The following is a 20,348-nucleotide window of genomic DNA, read 5'->3' as shown; positions in this document are numbered from 1 at the left end:
TAGTTACTAAATACATTCTTTTATTGAGAAATTGTTCTGAAAAATAAAAATAGAAAAAGATTATTTTTTAAAAGAAATTACTTTCCTGAACATAAGCATTACTAAATGGACCGAAGCAGCAAAACAAAAGCAATGGAGGCTGTGCCACCAAGCAATTCTATTGCTTTTCTTAGCAAGCGCCTTGGAGGTGTCTAATACGCCGTGATCGACGCATAGGATTCTTTTTAAATACGAACCCTTATAAAAAAAATCCGTGCTAGGTCCTTGAATGACATACTCAACACCATGTTTGTCCATCCAAGATTTACTCTCAGGAGATAATCATCGTATCCTTCCTATAGATGCTCACCATGACATGGCATAGAAATTACTAAAATGTATGCTTTCCTCGTAGATTTACCTTGTAACTTGTAAGCGTGAAACGAGACCTAATTTCTTAAATAACTACTTTTTGGTCATCATATTTAAAAATTAAAGATGATAGTATGATCAAGTATGATGCCCATATAATATTTCACCATTGAATTGAAACGCAATGGTTTCGGCCTCAATAATTGTGTTTTATTGCTTTTCGAACTACCGGTGAAAATAGAATATATATATATATATATATATATATATAAGGCTGCGTTTGGAAACAGCTTTCCAAGTATCTTTGGGGGGTTAAGGGCTTTTTGGCCAAAATGAAGATATTTAGGAATTGCTTTGGAAATCCCATTAAGACAAAGCTGGCATTTGTAAGACTGAAAGCCCAAAGCAGATTCTAGGTTGCCTCGGGCTTTCAACATTCTCGAAATGCCTTGTGTCCATTGTTCACGTCTATTGTTCATCTTCTTCTCCAATGGCATGGTTGATTAGAAACGAGCTCAAGAGGCCGGTGAGGTCACGGTTGAGGTCGGCGAGGTCTCGGCAACTGTCACCGACCAGTAGCGCGACCTCAGCGAGTCGCGACGATTGCCTACGAGTCCCAACGATCGCGACCCAGTTCTGGGTCACACGACCTCAGGTGTGATCCAAATCTGGGTCGCCAGAGGTCATGCAACCTCGCGACGACCGGCGCGACCCAGATCTAGTCGCCGCAAGGTCACGCGACTCAGGCGCGACCTCCGGCGACCTAGATTTGGGTTGCCGCGAGGTCCTACAATCCATATTTGGGTCGCCATGAGATCCTTCAACCTTCGTGAAGGGCCATTGTGTCACCCGACCCCGCTAGAGGTCACTCGACCCAAGCAACCCTCACGAGAGGTCGCCCAACCCCAGCAACCCTCGTCGGTCGTCTCCAAGGACTACCAGCGAACTCTTCTTCTTTTTTTTGATAATTTTTTTCTTTTTTTTTTTTATTAATCACCAAAGTCCTTTTAATTTAATAAATGTTTTTTATAAATGTAAATTTTATCAAACAGTATTTTGGTCAAAATTGTTTTTCAATGCAAATTTTACAAATTTTCTCCCTTCACCCAAAAATATTTGTATTCTTCCCCTAAAGTTCATTATAAATGGTTAATTTCGAAAAATCCTCTCCACCCAAAATATTTATATTTTTTTAGTTAAATTTTCCAAAAACACGTGCCTTATTAATTTGAGATTTTACACTAAAGTTCAGGATCAAACGCACCCTAAATACAAAAGATGGCTTTTTTTTAAGGTAACTGTTATGTCGGAATTCGATTTTCAAGGCCTCGTCTTATTGGAAGACCGTCGCGTTCAAGTTCTAAGCGGCGTTTCGACGAACACGAGAGGCGCAGCAGCATCATGAGCTCCCCTCCGTCCTCGCCTCGTCGCTCCGGCGCCGCCACCAACGGCGACGAGAGGCCGCGGTTCTTCGACTCCAAGGCGAAGAGCCGGTGCTGGGCGGCGGCGGCCGTCGTCCCCGGCCGCCACCCGGAGCGGTGGCGCAGGGACGCCGCCGGCAACGTCGTCTGCAAGCGCTTCTGCAACTGCCAGGGCTGCCTCTGCTTCGAGTACGACCACATCGTCCCCTTCTCCAAAGGTCACCGCCCCCCCTCCATTCCCCATTTCTCTCTTTTCTTCTTTCGGAAGGAATTCGTAATGCTGGCCGCGGGAGTGGTGATGGGGGGTTCTGCGGGGTTTTTGTGTCTGCAGGCGGCGAGTCGACTGCCGAGAATTGCCAGATTCTTCAGACGAGGGTGAACAGGTTCAAGTCGGACAAGGAAGCGGTGGACGCGGCGCAGCTCAAGGGCTACTCTTGTGACGTCCAATTCACAGGTGATTCGGGCTCTTTTCCCCCTTCTCGCCGCGGATGCAATCGCTGCGTCGTGAGTGCCCGTCTTTCGTAGGGGAAGTAATAGGCATGTGTCGTTACGGTCTTTTAGAGCGGATTGTCCGGTTCGATTCGTGGTGCCATAGGGGGAAAAGACAGATTATGGTGAACTTCCAGAGGTGATACATGGGATTAGCGACCGTGGTGTTTTTACTTCATTTACTTCACTTAGAATCCATTCCGTCCGCTGGCTCCTGTTCGGACAATATCATAAGGAATCGAAAGCCAACAATCCCTTCTTCCTCAGCTCAAGACTCCATAATTTGTTTTATTTGAATGAAATCTGTGCATAGTCAGTAATCTGTTAGTCTGTCTGCTTAATGTTTTGAGGCTTATGCTTTTGACAAGCGACCTGGAAAACACAATTTTTTGGACTCAGAGGTTTAAGTTGATAGAGAACATGAGTTCCTTGTTTTCTGACTGTCAACTGAGAAAGAATGGAGATAACGCAATGTAGAACTTTAATATCTCATATATATTAGCATAAAGGCATTGCGATTTCTTTTCTGATACTTTCTGGTGTACTTTTATCATGCCATTCTTTGCTAGAAGTTGAGAGAGCACGCCTAAGTTCTTGGATTATCTTGCAAGTGACAGTCTAGTTCTTTTTGCAACATTCACCATTACTAATCCGTTTTATCAGGTGTCTTATGTGAGAGCTGTCATTAAAGGTCTGTTGCCCAGCCCAATAGTGCACAGGTTTTAGGGGATTATTGAAGAGACATTCTCTGGTCTCTTTCAATCCTAAAGGTTTGCTTTTGATACTATAATGGCTAATTAGAGAATCTGATTTTAGTTTATTTAGCTAGGCTCTTGAGAGCTTTGTAGAGCACCTGCATGTTGCCAAGAACAATGTGGCAACAGCACCTTCTCAAGGAAGAGAGAGGGAGACTAATAAATTAATAATGTTTGTATTGAATCATGTTTCGAGTTTGGGCCTGTGTACGAAACCCAATCCAAATTGGATAATGTAGATCGGAATTATTGACCGAATCCTTACCAGTTGGAGTCCTTGTGGCTTTTGGAGTTTAACCAAGATGAGGATTGCTCAGCCTTATCTATTTTCTTTATCCAAGTTTGACCGATCCATGAGAAGTTGTTGCTGACTTATCTTGGGCAAATGGGCTTTGCTAGTGAAAAGGGACTCTTGGTCTTCACATACGAACATGCATACATCATACATACATACATATATATATATATATATATATATATATATATATATAGAAAAGGGAATTTCTGTCTTCTAGTTGCACAAAAAATGGATGCATCTTGGATTTGCCGAATAAGAAAGTAAAGCTCTAAAGGAATAAAAAGCTGCATGTTGGAGTCCACAGTTTGTGATTGGTAGTAAAAGAAAACGAACCTGGTCATGGTTTATTGGAATTCTTGTGGACCGCACAACGGACTCTAAAGGTGGAGTGCTAAAGATCTCTTGAGGTGCTACGATAATGATAAAGGGGAAAAATAAAAATTCTTTGCATCATCTACTGGGAAAGATCGTGACAGGAGGTACCACAGTTTCATCAGATGAGTCGAATTTAGACTTGACTCAATCATAGCACATGCATTTGGGGCACATAAGTGAAGTAGCTTTACAACGGGGATGTTGAAGGGTCAATAGACAAGAAAGCAAGACTTGTGTAAGCATTGCATTTTTAGGAATCAATACCAAAATAAATTTGGTATAACAATTCATTCAACCTAGCAACTAGTTGAATACATTAATTTAAATATCTGGGCCCCCATCTTTGGTTCCTTCAAAATAAGGCTCCTGATATATGCTAACTTTCATTGCCGATTACACTAGGGAGATATGGGTATACTTTTTAAAGCACAAATCCGATGTGCTTGATCAATTCAAGAAGTTAAGGCACTAATTGAGAAGCATTCGGATAAATAGATTAAGTGCCCGAGAACTGATAACGGTATGGGGTTCTATGGTAAAGATTTTATCTAGAAAGAAGGGAATGTGAAACACAGCACAATCAAGATATCATAGCCAATTGGTGTTGTAGAATGTAAGAAAGGAATTGTACTTAAATGAGCTCATGCATGCTTTTACATGCATGACTGAGTAAGGAATTTTGGCTCGAGAAAGTAAACTTGGCTTGTTACCTAGTTACTCAATTTTCATCATTTGTTATAGAGTAGAAGACTCCCTAGGAAGTATAGTTGGGGAAATCTATTGACTATCTAGATTATGAGTATGCGAACGTCCGACATATGCTTACTCAAGTGATAGTAAGCTTAAATTGAGTGCTAAGAAGTGCATATTTTTGGATTATGCACAAGGGATGAAGGGCTAAGGTGCATTAATCCCAAATCTCCCAACTCTTAATTAGCAGAGATGTGCTATTCTTCAACACAAGAGTCATAAGCACTACTGACAAAGCAAACGAATCACATTGTCAATAGTGAGGTGGAGCTTCAGGTGAAAACTTCAGAGACCTCAAAGGTAACAAAGTTTGAGACTACAAATAAGGTTGCAGTTTCTTAAAGTCAATACACAACAATTAGCAGAGCTACAACACACTATAGATGCAGGCAGACAAAGAAGACAAATCAAACTATGAGTACATTAGGTGATGGCTAGTGTTAGGTCGACACAGCACCCGGTGGCTATGAGCGAAAGGATGGAATCAAGCACAAGAATTGATCAAAGCACCCAAGAGTTAAAAGATTGTCGGGTGCAAATAGGTCTACAAATAGAGGGATGCAAAACAACGACCATAGCTACAACACACTATAGCGGCGCGTATATAGAGTAGATAAACCGAACCACCGATACTTAGAGTTATAGATATTACTTAGGCATTGACATAGGTGATACAGTTGAGAGAGATGAGTCTTCATCTTACTCTAAGGCGATGGCTTAGTGCCGAGTTGACGTAAGGTCTAGTGGTTATGGGAGTTGGTCAAAGTATTCGAGAGCTAGAAAATTGTCAATGAAAATGGGTCTACAAAGAGAGAGAGGGCATTTCCGGGTTGAGGCACCAAGGTACAAGGTGAGACTTGTTGAGCGTGTTTTAGTTGACTGTCATATTATGTCTCGATTTTGAGCTTATGTATGATTTCTAACCCAAATTGAATGATGTAGATCAAAATTATTGACTGGTCCCTTATCAGATGGAACCTCATTGGTTTGGAGTATGACCAATATAAAGATTTTTGCTTGGCTTTGTCTATTTTCTTTATCCAAGTTTGACAGCGAGAAGTTATTTCTAACTTACCTGAGGAAAAGGGCTCTAATTGTGAAAGGGGACTTTGGCCATATATATAGAAAGGGAAGTTCTGTCTTCTAATTGCACAAAAAAGGATGCCTCCTGGATTTGCCAAATGAAGAGGTAAAGCTTTGAAGGAATAAAAGGCTGCATCTCAGAGTCCATAGTTTGTGATTGGTCACTACAGGAAAAAGAAGTGCTTGTGTTTTGTTAGACTTTCTTGTGGACTGCACAGTGGACTCTCGCCAAAGAGCACTTTCTTTTGCTGCACAACAGGAGTTAACATGGTGATTTGTGATGTGAGTTCTAGATCAGAATTGAATTGTTTTCTTTGTGAGCACTGTACTTTTGGGTGTAATTTAGGTTAAAGAAATATTCAAGCGTGCAAGCGGTTGTAACTTTTTAATTCTCCAATTGATTAGTGGATTATTTGCGGTGGGCTCTCCCTTTAGAGTAGGTTTTGACACTTGGACTGAACTGTGTAAATCTCTTGTTTCTCATTGATTTCTCTAGTGGTTTTGTTTTCTCGTATGGACTTAATTGCAAGTTCCTATTGATTTCCGCTTTATTTTACAATAATTTGTCAAAATGGCATTCCATTGATTGTGTTTGCTGTTGTTATGGGAAGAACTGGGGATGGTGAAAAGGGAGTAGAGGTGTGCGTTAAGATGATGGCATTGTGATATATGGCGATAATACAATTGCGGCTATAGTAGCTTCTTCAAGAAAAAAACAAAAAGAAAATTCATCTGTTATTTGACTGCAGATAGCTTGATGGATTGATCACTTCTTTCCTAGGGATGATGATATTTCAATTTCCTATACCTTTCCTCTCCCTATCTTGTTCCCTTGTCCCAGAATGATTAGCGTGTGTTGACATAATGCAAAACATGCAGATAAAGAGCTTGACATAATCGAGATGGCTGTTTATGGGGATGTGATCCGGCCGGGAAATGAATGCAGGTGTAAAACTGTTGCGGAAATGCTGGGTACGTTCAAGTCGAAACACCCCAAGGCTGCTTGCAAGCTTCCATACTCAAACGAAACGTTGTAGCGGAAGAATATTGAAGCCCTTCTCAATTGGAGTGGGGCGTCCAAAGAAAAACCCATATTGTTTGCAGACACTTGCACCTAACAGATTGAAAAAAGATAACGGTTTGATGAGCTGTTGATTGGAACGATACAATTAAATTGGCCGTACAATGTAACTTTTGCCTTCTCTGCGTTTAGATATTTCTATCTCATCTGAATTTGAATCTAGTTGTGCTGCCAATTCGAGAATGCTATATTTTATAAGGGCCTAACAAGGAGTGACCACGACCAGACAAGACCTCGTCACATACTTGGTACAGGTTTAGTTGAGGGTGGTTTGATATGTCAAACATGATGGTAGACCATTCGGTGCTCAAGTCCTATAAGTCAATGAATTTGTGGACCCGCATGGACTTTTGGCAGAACAAAATAAATGAAAACTTGCTCCTTAATTACATTGGAAGGGGACTCAGTAAACCATCCTTGTCAAGATCTGTGGGCATGGCGCTACGTCTTATTCAGTATTACCCCTAATTTGCAATAGCCTGCATGTCTCTGTCTGTCTTAATTAGGTCAGCCATCAACTTCGTTGGCGGCGTATAGCACTGGAGTGACTTATGGGAGTTGAAGGACCATGTCACTTCGTTTTCTTTCTAGAACTGAAGTGACATCACCCGTGCTTATACGCTTGGAAAAAAAGGGTCGGTGAAGATTCTGCAGAATGCTATTGCTACTACATAGGATGGAGACCGCAACCAAGCATTGCGTGTGAAGAAACCTTAATTCTACTTCGAACATTCGACTTCGTGGGGGATGTTTAATCAAGATCAACTTGTATACATTGATTCCGATGTTGCCCTTATCATTTTCTCTAATGTGCACGAAGTGATCGAAAGACAGCAAGAAATCCAACATAGGAACTGTGTTGGGACTTTCCCTAACTATTGACTGGTGATTTCAAAAGCCATGATGCTTGCACGTTGGATTTTCTTGTCGAGAGTGATCATTTTGCTTTGACTTCGTTTTGCACTTGCAGTGATGACAAATGACAACAGAGAGCTTCACCTAACAGGCAAAACGATTGACTCCTTTGTAAAGTTAAACCTAAAACACAAATCTACCATATTGACCATAGATGCACAATTTGACAAAGCAAAGAAAATTCAGATCGAATGATGCGCTTTTAAACTTTTTCCTTTTAGGTGTGATGTGCGGTTAATCATTGTCGGGTCAGGGTACATGAAAAGATGGGCATCAAAAAGTTTGTGGAAGCATCTCTATGCATTGCATTTCTTACGTTGTCCTAACTTGATTTTTTACCCGTCAACTAAATCTTTGATATTATCTGCTTTGTTGAGATGAAAAATTCATCGCTGTGACTTGAGAGCACGATTCTTACTCATCACAGCATGCGCTCTGTCGCTTTTGTACGGGAAACTCAATGTAACATGATTTGTATCATCTCCAGCATATTTGCAGTTAGATCAGTGCAAATCATTGAGCATGGTAGATTTCTATTGTGGGTAGTTCCTCCCATTTATGCTAATGAATGCTAAACTAATTTCTACACCTACTGAGATGAAATGGGATTGATTGTTAGTGTCTGATCAGAGCATGAATGTGTAGTTGTTGGACAATGATTGGAATGTGACGTAGCTAGACCAACCTTTGACCTGTCCCACCGCCACCAGCGCCTTTGCTCCTCTCTAATCCCCACTATTCTATTGTCCAACTCCTATTGATTCTGCTCTTTCTTGTGTGTTTGGTAAAACTATCAAGAAATACAACCACATACTAAATTCTTAAGGCGTCTCTCAGAACATGCTGGTGCAGGCTTGTTAAATAGAAAGTGATGAAGGGCTTCAGTGCCTAGAAAAGATGCCTTCACATGAAAAAGAATATAGCTTCTATAGCTGCTCATTTAGAGCTTTTTTAATGCTCTATAGGCAGAACTTGTGCCAGTTAGAGCAAGCAATCTGCCTCAACAAAGCCATTACTCACTGACACACCCCCTCCACCACTGTCTTCACATGACATATGCAAAACATTAAGTTACTAAATCCCACAATGACCTCTAGCCCTAATGAAAGTTACAAATTCATAATTTATGTCCATGATTTCCCTAATTGCAGTTCATGTGCTCTGAAATATCGAGGGTCACATGATGTTGTCTTCCTCTCTATTTTTTTTTTCTTTTAATTGAATTGGTTTTATTTAATGGATACTTTTGGTGCATGAGTGCAATCGAGTGCTCTTTTGTGTACTGTTGAGGAGGGGTCCTTTGAGTAGATCATGGGAGGCAGCAATCATGGCATGAAATGAGATGAGTTCCACAGTAGTGATTGTTCACACCGCATGCAAATTGCACTAAGGAATCAATAACCAAGAATAAAACTATATATATATATACTAATATATTTATTTATTTAAAAAACCCCATCAGCCCCAATGGCAACAAACAAACTATCGAAAAGAAAACTTTATAGCAATGATAATAATGGTCGATGTCCGAAGCCTTTTTCTTTACGGTGCTGCTCCCTGCATGTGAGGTCAAAAGAATTACATAGTAGTCATTTTCGTACAGAGAAATTACAGCTTTTATTTTATTTCATTTCATTTTTTCCTTTTTCCCATGTATTGGTTCGATTGGGACCATTCAGAAGCAGGAAAAGAAATAACATGCCTCTTGAATTTTTTTTTTTTTATTTATTATTGCTTGTTTATGCTTTCCGAAACTTGATGTTGATGGCTCGAAGTTAAGGCAAGATTTTTCCCCAGGGTTTGTGGCGAACTGAATTTGGAAATGCAGGAAGTTCGAGGCCGTACCAGCAAAATAAATAAATAAAGAACCCCAAAATTGTTTTCAGTTTAAAAGCGTTGTTAGATCCAAGGATGCCTTGGAAGTTGGGGATTCAATGGGTTCGTTGTATATAGTTAGTAAATGAAGTGAAAAAAGAGTAAAAATTTTCAGTCTGGTGTCTATTATTCTCATCTACTAAAGTAAAACCAGTTGAAAATTCAATCTTTAAATTTGTTTCTCAAATTTTGAGGTTGCGATAATAATATAGATCTATTATTTATAACAATATAGCTTTTGCAAAAAAAAAAAAAAAAAAAAATCGATCGATTGTTTCATATAAACATCCTTCGTGAAAGTGATTTTTGGAAGAAAGATTGACTTTTTAAAATTTTCATTTAAGCATGATAGTGATTTAGGTGGCCTTTCGTAGAGGGAACAAAATCTAGAAATAAATAGGGGGAGGAAGAAGAGGGAAAGAAGAGGGGCAGATTTTAAATTTGAAAAAGTGATTGGTTTGGATGCAGCTAGTGCTAGCTATATAGTATTTACTCCATTGACATAGGGAGGGTCCCAACCTTCAATTGGAGTTCCTACCAACTTCAATTTCGCATAATTTAGCATAATTAGGATCCCCAATAGTCAAACAATCTCACTTTAAATAGAGAAACCCTAGAAAAAAATTAGAAAATTGGTCAATGGGGGACCCCCCCCCCCCCTTTTTTTATATATATACATAAACAAACTAGATGGATATTAACAATTCTTTGGAGGGCATTGAGCCACTTGGATTGTCGAACGTGGACTAGTGTAGCAGAAAAAGCGGGGCAATTAATAAAAATTATATTGTTTGTGGACATTTGGGAAGAAAACAAGTCAAGTTCTCAAAAGCATAGAGATTCTTGCAGACCAATCTTGTCCAAGGGGACCCACCAAACTCAATGAGTGGGGACTGGGAGTAATGAAAACGGGGGAAATTGTCTGAGCCATGTAAGTGGAGGGGGGCAAAAAGGGGAAATAAAGGGAGAGTTGGAGAGATTGGAAATGAAATTGGAAAAAGTTGAGGGCATGAATTGATTGCGTTTGTGTTTTTTTCTCTGGCTCTCTCTTTTTTCAGCCCTTTTCCACTTTCCCTTTATTTCCCCTCCTTTTCTCTTTAATCAGTTTTCACACCTTCGTTGGGTTGCTTTCAACATGTCCCTTACTCGGCTAAGCAAAACCGCCTTCAAAGATTTTCAAAGCGTACTTAGCCCAAAAAAAAGAAGATATCTTGCAACTCTCCTATTATATGTACTTTCTTCTGGTCTAATTACAGATTTCTTACGAAGAGTATACATTAATTTGACAAAACGTGTAACATCGATTACACGACAAAAAACCTCTGCAGAAACAAATACATACCTAAATAAAGAATCAAACAGTTTGAACATGAACATTTAGTGTGAACCTAATTCAAGAACAGGAAAGGGTTTATTAGACTTTAGAAAGTGAACTAATATGAACGGGAATTAGAAAAATGTAAAAAGCAAATGAACCAGAAGAAGTTCCCTAATCTTGAATCTCCCAAAGGAAAAAACAAAGGTATTCCAGAACCCAAAGGCGCACTTTAGTCAAACCCCACGCGCCCCCACGCGCCTCCCCTGCCGGTCTCGCCATGGCATTGCCACCGCAGCACCCGGACGGACACACTCTCTCTCTCTCTCTCTACAGACCGACGACGACGACATGCAAATCCACGGAGACAGACAAAACAGCTTGTAAAACTTCCTTCCTACGGCGAATCCGAAAGACCCATTTCCCACAAGAATCCAAGGACAGAGAATTTTACCAGAAGTCGCGCAAAAGGGGACCCCGGAAAAAAATCCAACCTTTCGCTGCCCGGGCATTCGCATTTTCACATCCGGACCGGACCCCTGTTGCTTTCGCTTTTCGTCTGAATTATCCCGTTGATTTCGCTCGTTTCTGTTCTTGCGCCAACCCCATTAAATCCCCTCCCTTCTCTCTCCATCTACCCACCCCGCGATTGCCGCTTGCTCAGCTGAACGTGAGAGAAAAGGTCGTTTCTTGAAAGATAGAGAGAGAGAGAGAGAGAGAGAAGGAGGGGAGGCCGGAGAGGGACAGGGAGAGGGAGAGGGAGGGAGGGCGACACAGCGTGTGACAGATATCTGGGAGTTGTTCTTGCTATCTTTGGACCGCTCGTATAAGAACCCATTTGCTCCCCACCATCGTTTCTCGACCCCCGCCACCCTGTTTTCCGTTGTTGCTCCTCCCCGCGGTCGTTTTCATCGGTTTATCTTCGTTTGGAGCTGACCCAGTTCCGGGTTCGCCGGTAACGTCCACCCTCCTGCTCGATCCGGGCCGACCCGAACCCGCCGGAGGAGGGAGTTGGGCAATGCCCGCCGTTTCTGGGTTGAGGCGGCCGGAGCCTTGATGGGGTGCGTTAGCTCGAAGCAGACGGTGTCCGTGACGCCGGCGATCGACCACTCCGGGCAGTTCAAGGACAATGCGGGGAAGAGCTGCGGCAATTCGGGTCGGAGCCGGGTCGGGTGGGTCGAGCTGGAGAAGAAGAAGAAGAAGGGCGGCAGCGAGGCCGGGGTGGGGGTGGGGGTGGGGTTGGGGGATGGGGCTGAGCGGGAGCGAACTGGGGAGTCCGGGAGGGGGAGCTCGAACGGTGATTCCATGAGCTTTAGGCTGGGGAATTTGCAGAAGTACGTGGAGGGCGAGCAGGTGGCGGCCGGGTGGCCGGCGTGGCTAAGCGCCGTGGCCGGCGAGGCGATTCAAGGGTGGGTGCCGCTGCGGGCCGACGCGTTCGAGAAGTTGGAGAAGGTCAGTGGTTCCTAATTCGATTGTCGTTTGAGCATAATTCAGTTTTGCGGTATCCTGGAATAGTCTGTTTTGAAAAAGTGGGGAGGGAAGAGGTTTGTGCTTTTCCATTTTTGTTTGATAGTCGTGATTATAAGTCAGTTAGCTTGCAGAGTTGTGCTTTATTCTTGATTCTTGTGATTTCGTTGTTCATGATAAGTACGAGCCACTTGTGAATTTGGCATTGGTGAGTTTTAGTTCTTTTTATCCGATGGTGTTGCGATGGTTTTTTTCATGTTGATCAGAATTCGAAAGTTTCAATTTTCTCTGTGGAATTTTGCGGTGCTTTTCATGATTTTTCTGATGCTTGTTATAATATAGAAGAAACTTTTCAAGCCATAGAAATTATGTCTTCTATCCTGTCCATTAGGTAACTTATGTTCTTTGGTGGATATCTCCTGTTGAAGAAATTACATTTCGACCATGCTTGCCGAGAACCAGACTCTGAAGTCTCGCTAGGGCATGCCTGAAAAGTAAGCAGGACTCTATTTAAGTCAAACTTTAAGTTAGTTTGCTGAGCTACCCATTTAGGAGACATCGAATGCTGAGAGTATATACATTTTCAGTTATCTAGCTTCAGTGTCGAGTCTATTAGAAATGCGCATCTTAAGTCTTACCTATTTTGTGGAGATTCTCTTCCAAGTTTGAGCAGAGCATTGTGGCCAATTGTAAAAAGTAGCTTTGACATAGGAAGCTAATCCAATTCCCTTGCCGACCCTTCTCATTAAGGTTGAAGTTAACACTATCACGCCTTTGTTACTACAAGAGAGCCAATGAGATGCAATTTTATCTGTTGGTATGCTGCAACTATTACTGATGCAACCTGCTTCTATATGATGTCCTGGATTGAATTTTCTGTTTTGCTGCGAACTTACATCTCTCTGGATATATCACTAATATTGGTTGTTCTTGACTTCTATTGTGAGAATAGATTGGACAGGGTACGTATAGCAGTGTCTTCCGAGCACGAGATCTCGAAACTGGAAGGATTGTTGCTCTAAAGAAAGTTCGGTTCGACAACTTTGAGCCAGAAAGCGTCAGATTTATGGCACGAGAAATTTTGATTCTCCGCAGGCTTGACCATCCAAATATTATGAAACTGGAGGGGTTAATTACTTCTAGATTATCTTGCAGCATATATCTCGTATTTGAGTACATGGAGCATGATATAACTGGACTTTTGTCTTGCCCAGACATCAAGTTCAGCGAGGCGCAGGTTTGTTTGCTTCACTTTTGATATAATCATCCTAGCATCTAGGGGGCTACACGATTTTTCCATTTTCAAGAAGATTAAGATACTCATCGAATGAAACTTGATGACTCGCTACAATACCATAAGCAGTTTTTTTAAAGCAAAGGAACTAAAAAGAGTATGCCCTGATAAACGTCGAGCAGGCTTAGAACTGGCGAGTCATTAATTAGGCAGAATTACTTTCATGTATTAGCGGCACTGGTATCTTCCAGCTGCCGTTTAGAGCATAATTTTCTCCTTGAGGCATACTTATTTTTAAAAATGGCTTTACTGTGTAGATCAAGTGCTACATGAAGCAATTACTGTCTGGACTTGATCATTGTCACTCGAGGGGTATAATGCATCGGGACATCAAGGGATCAAATCTTTTGGTGAACAATGAAGGAATTCTGAAGGTGGCCGACTTTGGATTGGCCAACTTCTGTAGTTCTGGAAACAGGCAGCCCTTGACTAGCCGTGTTGTGACCCTATGGTACCGGCCTCCTGAACTTCTGCTAGGGTCAACAGACTATGGAGCGTCAGTCGATCTATGGAGTGTTGGCTGTGTGTTTGCAGAAATTCTCCTTGGAAAACCTGTTCTTCAGGGAAGGACTGAGGTAAGAATCATTTCTTTTTTGTTGGTCAAAGACGTAGTAATGACTTAAAGGTTGTGATTGTTCTGAACCGACAAACTTATAACTTTGGCGAAACTCTCTTTTATAAAAACCATATGTACTTGATCATTGATCACTCAAAGCATGGACATGCTTAGATGTCTTACTGATATGGACATGACAGAAAAGTCAAAAAATTCAAGGAAGAGTAAGGAAGGCATTCAACGTTTTTTCTAAAGTATCTTTAGCTTCATTAAATGATTATAGTTATCTTTGCAGCTAGATGTGGCACAAGCTTTGTCCTTTCCTTTTGAAATTTCTTCAGGAAGAAAGTACAATAGCTTCCGTTGCCTCTATAGAGGTGCTGTTGGCTGGTAATGGATGAAACGTTATGGGGAAGGTTAGCTAGTAATTTCATTTGTTGGTGGCCAGAGACTATTGGGTATTAATTTTATCTCGAACTTTACATTGATCAGTGATATGAGGGTCTGAAAAGATGTTAATAGAAATCTTAAAGCATGCTCAGTACTAAAAAGCATGTGGCCCAAGATAGAGCACAAGCACACAAATGGATTCATGTAGCTCATCTCATCAATAAAGTTACTATTGATTGTGATTCTTGTTAGCAAGACTACAGAGAAATCTATATAATCCTTTGTTATATTGACACTCGTGACTTCTCCACTAGTTTTCCTATAATTTCTAAGGAGTTTATTTTTGATCTACAGGTTGAACAATTGCACAAAATTTTCAAGCTGTGCGGCTCGCCACCTGATGATTACTGGAAGAAATCTAGACTTCCTCATGCAACACTCTTCAAGCCTCAGAATCCATATGATAGCTGTCTTAGGGAGACCTTTGCAAATATGCCTGCTGCTGCCGTGGATTTGATAGAAACACTTCTTTCAGTTGAACCTCACAAGCGTGGGAATGCTTCATCAGCTCTTGCAGCTGAGGTATCAGTGCTGAATGATGTTTCGTGGTGTTTTTTTTTCCTTGGTTTTCTACGCCTCTCGGATCAGACTAGCTTCATATGTTTTTTGGCTAGTGAGACTCTTCATTTTTCAGGTTTGAAGTTATGTTTATAGGAATGTCATTTTCAGTTTCATCTAGACACAATTGCATGTTGCAGGCGGTGAGGGAATCTGTTTTATAAAACGTGCATCGACATGATGTTATTGGATGAACTAGATTGAGTTTCTTTCACTTCTATTCTGAACAATGCTACTAGATATCTACCAGCAAAAGAAGAAAAACACCAGATACCTCCAAAACTCAATTGATTTTTCTAGGTGGCAACAGCTCTTCTGATCCAATTTTTTATGCAATCTCCAGTATTTCAGAATGAAGCCTTACGCATGTGAGCCATCAAGCTTGCCGATATACCCTCCTAGCAAAGAGATTGACGCAAAAGTCCGTGAGGAAGCAAAGAGGTAAGGATTCTTGTGTAGCTTATTTGATCAAATAATCTTTATTAGTCTTTTCGAATTTTGAAATTTCTGGTCTAGCCATTATTGCATGTGGATGTGTATTAATGATCTTAAGGAGGATACAATATTAAAATGGGGCAAATTAGCTTTTGTGGCAACCCAGCTAGCAGCAAAAGGAATTTTTGTTGCGGTTGGATTTCCACTGACATCTACAATATTATTAGTGAAGAATGCACATAGGGCTGCGAGATGATTATTGCAAAAACTCTGAAATTAAGGAATAGAAGGCCCTCTACTGACATTTTTTAGCGTTCATGTCAGCGTGTGTTGGATTTGAGAAACTAAAGGAGAGTGCCAATAGGTGAGGAGTGGCTGACTCACCCGGTGTAGGAGAATATATTTCAAATTCTAAAATGAGAGAAATGGACTATAACTGCTTTCAAAGTGATCTCTAAATGCTCCATCCATGCTGGAAACTTTATGGGTCATGTACAATCTAGAAAATGGGCTTTAATGTTCTGTGCTTGTCCTCCTTGTACTTATGGCAAATTGAAAACTCCATCTAAATTGCAGGAAAAAGGGTGGTGGGAGAGGCCGCGGACCTGATACTGCTAGAAAACAAGCTAGGAAACCCCATGGAACCAGTAAATTGGCACCAGCAGAGGTCCCCTCTCTCTCTCTCTCTCTCTCTCTCTCTCTCTCACTCATGCGGACAAACATGCTGTTGCCAAATGCTGCTGGTATTATTTAACCTATGCTAGTCTTGCAGGATTTGGCAGCCCCAGCTAAAGTTGCCAATAGAATCGAAGTCAATGGCAGTAAGCTGCACATCCTTAAGGAGGGCAAAGTCATGTCAGGCTGGGACGCACCGAAGCCATCACTAGATTTACATGAAGACGCTTCTCATGCAAAGAATGCATCTCAAGGAGACATTCCTTTCTCTGGCCCATTACAGGTATCTTCATCAAGTGGCTTTGCCTGGGCGAAAAGGCGAAAAGATGAGGCTCCTGTTAGATCCCACACTAGATCCATTTCCAGAGGCCACATTTTCAATGGGTTAGAACCTTCTATTACCTTGCAAGCGAGGAATAACATCGAGTCAAAGCGTCATGAAAACGGTAGCTTACCATATGGGGCACGTACAAACTCTAGAGGGCATTATTCAAATGACGTTGTGAAGAATATGATTCCGCACCAATGGGGCCACTTTGAGCGTCCAGATTCCTTTGATGCTTCAGATGAATACCACTCACAAGAACTATCTTTGGCACTCTATCAAAAAGAGGAAATGGCAGCTAAGAGAGGCAATTTGGTGAGGACTACTCAGATTCACACACATGCATTGTTGTCAAATATGAATCATCAACAATTGGTGCATTAACCTACACTGACTGCGAACTACAATTGGTATTCTTGCTGTTTTCATGTAGCAAGGCATGTGATTGTTGTAGTCTTTTGAGCATTTGAATCATTGAAAGATGTGGAAGCTAGTTGGGCTTGGTAGTGTCTGGATGATGGTACTTCAACTGAATTTGTCAAGATACGGAAGTTTTGACAGTATCAGGAATATAGTGAAGGCTTAAGCTCGGTGAACTGTTGAGTCGGTGATTTTTTTCATGTTTGTGGTAATTGTGTCAATTCATAACTAATGGAGTATCTCTATCATGATTGACCTATTGAAAAACTCACATCAGGCAAAGTTGTGTCAATTTTGGTCAAGTGTAGTTTGTTTCTCTTTTAGGTGAGCCTTTGAACAGTATTTGTGGAATCCTGCTGTTACTTTCTGTGATTTATGTGCATTGATTTTTTTCTTACGGAATTGTTCAACCCCACTTCTTTTTACTGGTTTTATCATACTTATATTTGCTTGCGGACAGGGTTACCATGATCATGCAGACAAAGTTGAATTTTCGGGGCCATTATTGACTCAGGCTCACAGAGTTGATGAACTCTTGGAAAAACATGAGAGGCACATCCGTCAAGCAGTCCGTAGATCATGGTTCCAAAGAGGTATTCCAGAACAAATCTCTCTAGTACTAGCTCTTATAAATTGTGCTTATCCAGTTCAGGTCATACTTGTCCCTTTTTGTCTAAAATCGCAAATGATGGGCTTCATTATTATCTCACCTTTAGCCTGTCAGTGCGCTCCATCAGATCCCGCATTTGGCAGAGCGATTTTATGGCCACAGAAAGAGCATAAGGACAAGTATGCTTATTAATAGTTTAGAGATCTTATGGTAATGCCTAGAGAGCGTCACTAGCGCTGGTCAACCCTATCTGCATTTTAACTCATAGGAAAATACATTAAACGCTATGGGGAGAAACTACGTTCACCATGTTGCGGGGCAAACCCCATCATGGGTCAATGATGATTTGTGGTATGAAAATCTAAAATGTTAGTGTCTGTTTTCCCTCAAATTTAGGTGCTAAATGCATATCATGGATATAATGAAACATTTTAGTCCCGTAATTGAACTGATCGTGTGATTTCTTAACTGCAGGTAAGAAGCAGGGTAAATGACAAGATTCCACTCCTGTAACTTATGGAGCTAGAAAATTTTGGTGGACAAAATCGGTACTACGACGTTCAGCTTCTCAAACACGAATCTGGATGGATGCGGCTGAAATGCTGATCTTTATGAGTCGTTAACTGGCTATGCTTCCCCATGAGACGCTGGCCATGGATTGATCATAGAAAAAAGAAAAATTGCCATGTCGAGGGACTTACAGTTATCGAGTGATTAGGCGGGAAGTGATCAGGAGGAAGCAAGGATCCAAGATGTTTCATTTTTGCGATAATGGCTCATCTTTGTAACCTTTTTGTCCTTGTCCATCTTTCGATCATCTCAATTACATTTGCTTTTGGATGCTTTATCATATCCACGGCGGCAATGTACAGATGAATGGAGATGGATTTCGATAAGCCTTTGGTGTTCCAAATGTTTCACAGGGCTTGTGCTTATTCTACCAAGGTTGCCTTTCTATCTGCTCCTATACTTTTCAAACTGATTCAATGAAATTGAGCTGAAAAGCTGAGTCATATGTATGGAATCAAGCCGGTAGTTGTTCACAGGCAAAATCTATGTTAGGTCTCTTTATGTATATCATACTTCGCCGTGGAAATGCGGCGGTCGGAGTTTACCAAACTTGTAATGTCCCTATTAAGTCGAGAAAAATCAGTACATCAACTTCTATGCCAGTGGCTGTGACTCGTGAAGCATGACATGATTTCTCATCTTTCTGGTTCTAAATTTAGGCTCTGCATCAGGAGGGTCCCTTCTCATGTGGCTTTCTCATCTACCTTTCTTCTTCCATGAAAGAATTTGCTCGCTCAAAAAGCTCAAATTAGCTGCAGCTCCAGACCCATATCACTGAGTTGGTCCAACGCCATATCACCTGAGGCCTTCAGTAACTTTGAGGCCTTCTCTACATGGAAGGCCCACTGTGAATTCAATGTTCAAACCAACGTTAAACTTTCCAAGTAACTTGGCCGGTTTGTTCGAGTTTGATGCCATCAAGAATTCCTAACTATTATATGGCGACAGGTTAATCTTCAAATATAAAAACTAGAGGTACAAAAACTGTCATCGACTTATTGGTAGCTCCTGTCATGTACTGTGTCTGCTAAAGCCTAGAATTGGGGGACCATGAAGAGTGTCCACACCAGATTGTCTATGGTACGTCAATCGAAATCGTTAATGCATTTTTATGTCCCACAGCTTTGGCAGATTACTAAGCCCCGTTCATCTTTGGACGTATCGTACGATGACTAATCAAAGAGCCCTAAACCCCTCCCTCTCTCATTAATAATGTCTAGATATTTGCAGTCAATTTGCATGTCTTGTCTTCTGCTATTGACACTAAATCTGCCACTGACCTTCACATGAGACTTGCCATGGCAATTCATGTCCTGGCCCTCCAATCCTATCACGATAACACTTGCTTGTTCCCCAGGAAAGTGACAGAAAGCAAAGAGGGCATGGAAAATTGAAAAGGATTCTGCATGGTGAACAAGGAGTTCATGCCAACATTGGATAGTGATCTGATAACACCCAGTTTTTCAGACCAATCGACATCAGAGCTAGCAGTTGCCCAGAAGACATCAAACGGGTGGTTTAGGAATTAAGCAGTTGACATAGCCATCCTTTAGCGATGATCCACTGAACGTTGGGCAGGAAATCACAAAATGTGACCGAACTTGTCATTCGGGCATTTGCATTTTGTGATAGAAATTGGAAGGACAAGGTGATAAAGCGATGTGGATGGGACAAGATTCGTGTGAGTGCCTGGAAAAAGTGCATGTGTCCTGTCTTCTGGATCGTGTCCTCGAGGATGGACCATTTGTTTCTGCATACGACAAGGCCTGAACAAGTCCCGGGATCGGATTGCAGAGCTCTTTAATCAAAATCTCTAATCCTCTGCGCCAGTCTCGCAATCCGCCAAACTCACTCGTTCCTACCCCAAAAAGATCGTGACAGTACCGATTACCATATTGATTTGGATTATCTGTTTGGTGTCGAACTTTTCACCAATCTTATCCAGGGTGAATTGTGACTTCCAAGCATCTAAATTACTATGTTTGTACCTCATCTTATGATATGCAAATGAAAAGATTTACAAGATATACATTTTGCATGATATAATTTTGACTTGATGGCAAACGCATCAAGTGACTACGATGATGATCTTTTTCTTAAAATCTTATATATTACCTCACTTCACTTTCAAAGTCTGAATGGATGATTTTAACATGAGAGTACGTGTCCTGTAAATACAAAGACCGTTTTTTTCTAAAGACCTATAGATTGATTGATTTTCAGCTCGTATCTATTTTTCCATCTCTACATCAATTTTACTAAACTACTTCATGATGCCAC

General features: G+C 41.2%; 2 protein-coding genes across 4 annotated transcripts; both read left to right on the top strand.

Moving 5' to 3' along the window:
* Positions 1 to 1,659: 1,659 nt before the first annotated feature.
* LOC104420172 lies at positions 1,660 to 6,778 on the top strand. Its single transcript, XM_010032067.3, has 3 exons — positions 1,660 to 1,990; positions 2,104 to 2,226; positions 6,402 to 6,778. The coding sequence occupies exons 1-3, from the start codon at positions 1,753 to 1,755 to the stop codon at positions 6,557 to 6,559; spliced, it is 519 nt and encodes a 172-aa protein (XP_010030369.2). The 5' UTR covers positions 1,660 to 1,752; the 3' UTR covers positions 6,560 to 6,778.
* A 4,297-nt stretch (positions 6,779 to 11,075) lies between these two features.
* LOC104420164 (protein IMPAIRED IN BABA-INDUCED STERILITY 1) lies at positions 11,076 to 18,665 on the top strand. 3 transcript variants are annotated; one of them, XM_039306531.1, is made up of 10 exons: positions 11,076 to 11,941; positions 11,972 to 12,160; positions 13,128 to 13,412; positions 13,727 to 14,044; positions 14,770 to 14,997; positions 15,377 to 15,474; positions 16,045 to 16,135; positions 16,241 to 16,783; positions 17,349 to 17,481; positions 17,973 to 18,665. In XM_039306531.1, the coding sequence occupies exons 1-10, from the start codon at positions 11,765 to 11,767 to the stop codon at positions 17,990 to 17,992; spliced, it is 2,082 nt and encodes a 693-aa protein (XP_039162465.1). In that variant the 5' UTR covers positions 11,076 to 11,764; the 3' UTR covers positions 17,993 to 18,665. The 3 variants fall into 3 exon arrangements, with proteins under 3 accessions (XP_039162465.1, XP_010030365.2, XP_039162464.1); XM_039306530.1 differs by lacking the exon at positions 11,076 to 11,941 and adding an exon at positions 12,567 to 12,669 and having other exon boundaries at positions 12,031 to 12,160; XM_010032063.3 differs by lacking the exon at positions 11,076 to 11,941 and having other exon boundaries at positions 11,953 to 12,160.
* Positions 18,666 to 20,348: the final 1,683 nt, after the last annotated feature.

Source organism: Eucalyptus grandis, chromosome 2, assembly GCF_016545825.1.
Source record: "Eucalyptus grandis isolate ANBG69807.140 chromosome 2, ASM1654582v1, whole genome shotgun sequence".
Taxonomy (NCBI): domain Eukaryota; kingdom Viridiplantae; phylum Streptophyta; class Magnoliopsida; order Myrtales; family Myrtaceae; genus Eucalyptus; species Eucalyptus grandis.
The sequence above is the reverse complement of the archived record's forward strand: the minus strand, read 5'-3'. Positions and strand labels throughout refer to the sequence as shown.